General features: G+C 45.3%; 1 protein-coding gene across 3 annotated transcripts; it reads right to left on the reverse strand.

Annotated features, from left to right (window-relative positions):
- Positions 1 to 1203: 1203 nt before the first annotated feature.
- On the reverse strand, positions 1204 to 5920 carry LOC120105711 (putative pectate lyase 5). 3 transcript variants are annotated; one of them, XM_039118421.3, is made up of 4 exons: positions 5436 to 5920; positions 4456 to 5362; positions 4146 to 4351; positions 1204 to 1506 (listed from the first exon to the last, which is right to left on the reverse strand). In XM_039118421.3, the coding sequence occupies exons 1-4, from the start codon at positions 5615 to 5617 to the stop codon at positions 1275 to 1277; spliced, it is 1527 nt and encodes a 508-aa protein (XP_038974349.2). In that variant the 5' UTR covers positions 5618 to 5920; the 3' UTR covers positions 1204 to 1274. The 3 variants fall into 3 exon arrangements, with proteins under 3 accessions (XP_038974349.2, XP_089780094.1, XP_088579702.1); XM_089923968.1 differs by lacking the exon at positions 1204 to 1506 and having other exon boundaries at positions 3345 to 4351; positions 4648 to 5362; positions 5436 to 5694; XM_088723576.2 differs by lacking the exon at positions 1204 to 1506 and having other exon boundaries at positions 3345 to 4351; positions 5436 to 5694.
- Between the last annotated feature and the right edge of the window lie 210 nt (positions 5921 to 6130).

The raw sequence follows: 6130 nt of genomic DNA on the forward strand, positions 1-6130 counted from the left end.
AATTTATCTTTCTTCACACGAATCTACCATTGGATCATGCAAATGCCACTTTCAGATCTGTGCAGGTGGATGAATGGAGTTCAAAATGCTTTGAGATCTGTATGGAGTATAATCCAATGTTCGATGCCGTGAAAGAAGATTCACCATTCTTTCGAGCGAAACATACAACCGAACCGTAGCTGAGCTGTCCCGGTAAAGTAAGATTGGATCTAGTCAGCTTAATCTTCAGTTTGGTGCTTTGGTGGGGTTGTTAAATCCCACTCAGCTCGAATTTAAGCTCCGGCAAGATATGAGTGGAGCCTAGATTTGTCCCTTTGGCTACTTTTTTGAAAGTTCACTTTAATTCCACTTAGTCAAAAGTCAGTATGATGAGGATGGTTGCTGGAATACCATTGGTCCCTGAGCCCTGCTCGCAGTAAACATAGATTAGATTTTGTAAATAATCTATGGGATAATGTCTAGTTGAGCTCTCCTCCGCCTAATTTAACTCTCCAGCTACTGAAACAAATAGATCTATAGGTAAAGCTCCCGGCACATCTTTACATCACTGCTCTCCCGGCCAATTGGTTGGTGGCCCCCTGATGTGAAATAAAAGAACTGAGAAGCACATCCTTATACTAACAAATGATTCTAATGAGAGATGAGCACAAAAGAGAGCGCATATATATATAGGCCATAGGCATGCCTCATTATTATCCAAATATTCTTGATAAATATTATAAAAACCTAGATTCCTTGGATATTAGTGTGTATGATTTGAAATTTGAAAGGGATTCAATATTACTTTGATGTTCCAACGTTGTAAAATGAAGATTAGCATCTTTCTTTAATGCAAGTAGCATCTGCCTGCAATTAAATAATATGAACTCATGATCATTAAGACAACACAAACTTATGTAGCTTCTTATTGTGCTTGGGTCCAACAATCACGTGAGTTCCAAGGTAACTAGGGATAAGTAGGGATTAAGGAATCTAACAGGCATCAGCCTTGATTATTATGCAAACCTTAGGGTTAAATTAGATAGCTTAGACTAAGCCTAAATACAGGGCTTTACATAGTGTCAGAGAACTTGGTCTAACTTAATTTAGCTCCACAAGCCTCAACTCTATATTCTCTAGTATGATCATAATAGTAATTAGTATACACAAGCGAGCTCTCCTAGAGTTCCTATTAAATGACAGTAAATAAATTTCAATATCATGAACTTGTAAGATGATCTATATTTCTTCATCTAAACTTCTTTCATAAATAATTTATCTTTCGAGGTCTACAACTATGAAGGATGCAAGCACAGTATAGAGAAGAGAGCAACAATTAAAGAGGAAGACAAAAGTAAAATGGAGTGGCAGTGTGAAGGAGATGATGGTGCGCCGCTGCCAAACACCATCCCAAGGTATCCATATCCTGCTCCACCACCGGCCCCACCACCGGCCCCACCACCTCCGCCGTCTGCCGTCAAGCCTCCATTGTTGACCCCAGAATAGCCCGTCCCCACCTCGTTATCCCTGTCATAGCACAGAGACGCCAACATCAGCACCTGAAATCCCGTAATACCTATCCTCTTTGCATGCAGGAGAAATAGAATTTATTCCAGTAGAGTATCTTTTGTGCTGTACTTAGAGGTGATGGCATATTCTAAAGGGGCATTACAACTTCCAATCACCCCAAAAAAAAAGAAGAAGAGATGATGACGATTGTGGGAGCCATATATAAAGATTTGTTTGGTAATACATGTGGAGATCCAGAAGAAACGAAAGATCACAGAAAATTTAGCCTATAGCATGATACATGCAAATGATACAAGAGAGTACACTGCAGTATCATGCGATAAGAACCTAGCTTTAATAATTTTTATTCGAGTATCCAATACTTACAGCTTTTAGGCTCACCTTCCTCACCACTGAAAGTGTTCTCAAGATTCAAAATTATTTAGTTCCAAACACAATCTGCCACGTTAGGATAGAAGGAAAAGTTTATAAAAACCATGCATGAACCATGAAGCATTTCCCTTGATATTTTGAGACTGCTAGAATAAAGCATACATGTTTTCCACATTATTCTTTGGAGATGAATCTTCTACAATAGAAGTTGTACGGCAAATTTTGATAGGTCTGCAAAAAATAAAGCTAAAATTCCCATCCCATTTAAAGCGACAATGAATCCTATACAAGCCAAATCATAGCAAAATACTGTAATGCTGAATTTAAGAACTATGAGCTTATGATACCACCCAGCTCTTTTTAGTGCTCTATTGGATCAGTCTCTGTTATCAGAAGGCCAACTACTGAGCTTTCAAAGCCGGCATAGAAAATTCGATGCTATATCCTTTGATCTTATAAATGCCATGGCTGCATCCCCACCACGGTAAAATGCATTCCCCGGACCCCACCACGGACCCCACAGGTCGTGCAAAGCAGGGCCCGAGACCCGAGACACGGGCTTCTTGGTCCCTTTGTCGGGTCTGCGATAAAGGTGCAATCAGGGGGCCCCGAAATTCTCGCTCGAAGAGGCCCTGCTCGCATGCATTGGTGCGCTACCTCGGTGATGTCGAATTGTTTTTTAAGTTTGGTTGACCACAAAGAATTGATACATTCAAGAATAACTTATATTTAATTAAACATCTATTTTTTAAAAAAAATATAAAATATCTGTTATATTTTAAATAAAGCTTAAAAATATTTTTTTAAACAAATATTCTAATTTTTAATAAAAGAGAATTAAACTTTTTATATTTTATATGATTTTTTTATGAAACATAAAAATCTTGTTTTTATAAAAATACTAAACTTTAACCAAACATAAAGTACTTTTTCATTTTCTCGTTCACCACATTTTTATCTTTCCTCTTCTTGCGAACTAAACGATCCTTAAAACTAAAGAGAGTAGGACCATATTTAATTTTCTATATTTTCCTATAAATCATATTTTCTATTTTATGTTCTTATTTCATTAATAAGTAGTAAATTACAATAAAGGCTCTGTGGAATTTTTAAAAATTGTTCTATTCAGATCTTAATTTCTTGTATTCTGCACATGTAATGGCGTAGGCTAACAGCACTTGCATAACAAATAAGCAGCAGTTACTTTTTTCTTGTGAGGGAATACAAGAATCATTTCCACTAGCCTCAAATCCTGCAAGAACTGATTCTCTGCTTATTTTCGATCTCATCTCCCTCCATATTTCCAACTTACATACATATATATATTTTTTGGGATCTGATTCTCTTCTTATTCTCTTCTTATGTCCAACTTTTCACTATACACTCATCTCTGCATCCTTTTGCCACCGCCTCTAGCATTTGGCAATTTGAACTCCGTATTTCCAGAAAGTCTGTTTGCGAGCAAGAACTAAGATTTTAAATTAGAAAGGTGGTAGAAACCAGTACACGCTAAGACAGAGACCGGGAAAGGAATTTGGATAAAGCGTAACATGGAGCTTAAACAAAGAACGGAGGTATCTCTGCATCTGACCGTCCGAAACCGAGATTTTAATGCATCAAATTACTGGACGACTAGGATGGTCTGGGCCTCGGACCTCATCAATTGCAGCCTGCAGGGTGAAACCGAGGAGGGGGTGGACCAACAAGTGAAGCAGGAGTGAATCTAATCAAACGAGCTCAGGAATATTTTAAGGGGACGGGAATCCAAGAAAGGCTGAAAAAAGCACAGGACAAGTTACTTTTTAGTCCCCATCACCTTCTCCAATCGAAAATGCCCTCCGTGCACTCCATGAATCCCCAAGCTCAGACAACATCGAAAACAGCAGACAGCCTCCTCCGCGACACCACGAGCACGCGTGTACCATTAACTCGTAGAAAAGGCTGCCTGCTGCTACAGTCTCGACTGCCGATCCACCACTCAACCGCTTGGATTCCTTGCCTACAGTAGTAAAACAGTACCTACGTTGACGCTGTTTGCACTCCAGTCGGGAGAGAAGTATATATTCACGTATGAAAACCGGAGAAAAGAAACCCAAAACGGGACCCATATTAAGCTTTGCGTCTCCTCCCACGCTGTCCGCCCCGTATTCCTCGGTAACGGAAGCCGGTGAGATAAAACACGATATTCCCCGTGACCCGGAAGGACTGAAACCCATATACGAAAGCCATGGATACGGGACGGATAAATGGATAGATAGGGATACCTGGGGCCGCCGAGGACGCCCGCGTTCATGGTGAGTTGGTCGATGAGGGCGGCCGGCTTGGGGTCGAGGCTCTCGGCCTTGGCGTAGGTGACCTCGAGCCCCTCCCCGGAGGGCACGAAGAAGGCTCCGTTCACCATGATGTCTCCCTCCGTCCTCCAGTTCCACCCGGCCCAGTCCTTCTCGTCCGTGTCCACCCTCTTGGTCACCTGTATTAATAATAAATAATAATAATATGTTAGGTTAGTGGATTAATCCGCAGGCACACGTTATGTTTACCCCAGGAGCATCGAGTCGGGTCACCACGTACGACCTCCTTGGCGTTGGGGTCGGAAGGGGCGGTGTAGCGATTGCCCTGGCTGTTAATGGTGGGGTTGGCGCTGCCACCGATGGCGTACATCTCCCACTGGGAGAAGTCGTTGTTGACGACGTGGAAGTGCCCGAGGCGGCAGCGGGGCATTCGCTGCACCAGCGCCTCACCGAAGTGGTTGAAGGCGATGGTCACCTGCATCCCGGAATCCGGCAAGTAGTCGTCTCTATGGCCGAGGAGCATCACCTCGTTGTGGTGAGAGAAGTAGTTGTTGGAGATGGTGATGGCCGTGGAGCCCATGATGGCGTCGATCAGGCCGTCGGCGCAGTAGGACAGGGAGCAGTGGTCTACCCAGATGTTGCGCGCGCTGTAGATGGAGACGCCGTCGCCGTCGGATCGGCCGCGCCAGCCGTAGTGGGTCGGGGAGGAGCGGACGTTGGCCTCGCCGGTGGGGACGCAGTGGTGGATGTGGAGGTTGTGGAGAATGACGTCGGAGACGTACTGGAGGGTGATGCAGGCGCCGTCGGCGATCTGGACGTTGAAGCCGCGGCCGTCGATGGTCTTGAAGCTGTTGACGAGGAGCTCTTCCTTGAGGTGGATGGTCATGTCGGCGGTGAAGACGATCCAGAGGGGGCCCTCCTGGATGGCGCCGTAGCGGAGGGTGCCCGGGGCCGGGTTCACCGGGTCGTTGTCCGAGGGGTCGGTGACCACGTAGATAGGGCCGCCCTTGCCGCCCAGGGTGCCGCGGCCGAAGCCCAGGCCGCAGTCCGCCAGCCGCTGCCGGTCCGACTGCCAGTCGCCGAAGCACCGCCAGCAGTCGTCGATCGGGTTGCCGGTCAGGCACGAGCCCGACGCCAGGTCCTTGTTCTTGGCCTCGAGCAAAGCTCGCCGCCGAGAGGTCTCCACTTGCCTTAAATGGAGAACAGGAGAGCCGCATTGTGAGGAGAATGAGAGATTAGAGCTGGTTTCGAGAGGGGGATTACCTTTGGACTTCGCGGACGACGGATTCGGGGTCGGGGTGGGCGTAGGGATGGTGTGTGGAGTTGGGGTGGAGGAACGCGCCGGCGCCGGCGCCGGCGGCGAGGAAGGGAGGCGGAGACAGGGGGAATGGGAGAGAGAGGAGGAGAATGCAGGAAGCGAGGAGGAGGTGGTACTGGTGGATCATTTTGGCGGTGTTGGTGGCGGGGTGGGCCGTGGAGGTGGTTGGATAAGGAGGGAAGAGTGATTTTGGGGGAAAGCGGGGTGGAGTTATTTATAATAATTAGGGAGAACGAATTCAAAATAATTAGTTAACAGTGATGTTAGGGGTTTATTTCTAATTTTTAATTGCTGATGGGGATGGAGATAAAGACTACGAACAGTAGGAAAGGAGATGCAAAGAAACTCAGAGAGAGACAGAGGAGAATCGCCTCCTTCTCCTCCCTCTCCTCCCATTCCTTGCTTGCTACATGAAACAATGGGGCTATTTTAAGATAAGAGGGAAATATGCGGTTAAAAGGGCAAAAATATATTAAAAGAACGGAAAAGGGTGGGAAAGCAAGTTGCTGGACGGCATGGCATATTGGCATTTTCCCCCAGTTCTCCCTCTAATTGATCACTTTTCATCTCTTATCTTTTCAAAATTTTCAGTCGAGATAAATGTCATTAACGATACCTATTCTGTTTCTTAAAACAAAAA

This window comes from Phoenix dactylifera, chromosome 6 (genome assembly GCF_051530095.1).
Source record: "Phoenix dactylifera cultivar Ajwa chromosome 6, Ajwa_hap1_PhDact_Kaust_v1.1, whole genome shotgun sequence".
NCBI lineage: Eukaryota > Viridiplantae > Streptophyta > Magnoliopsida > Arecales > Arecaceae > Phoenix > Phoenix dactylifera.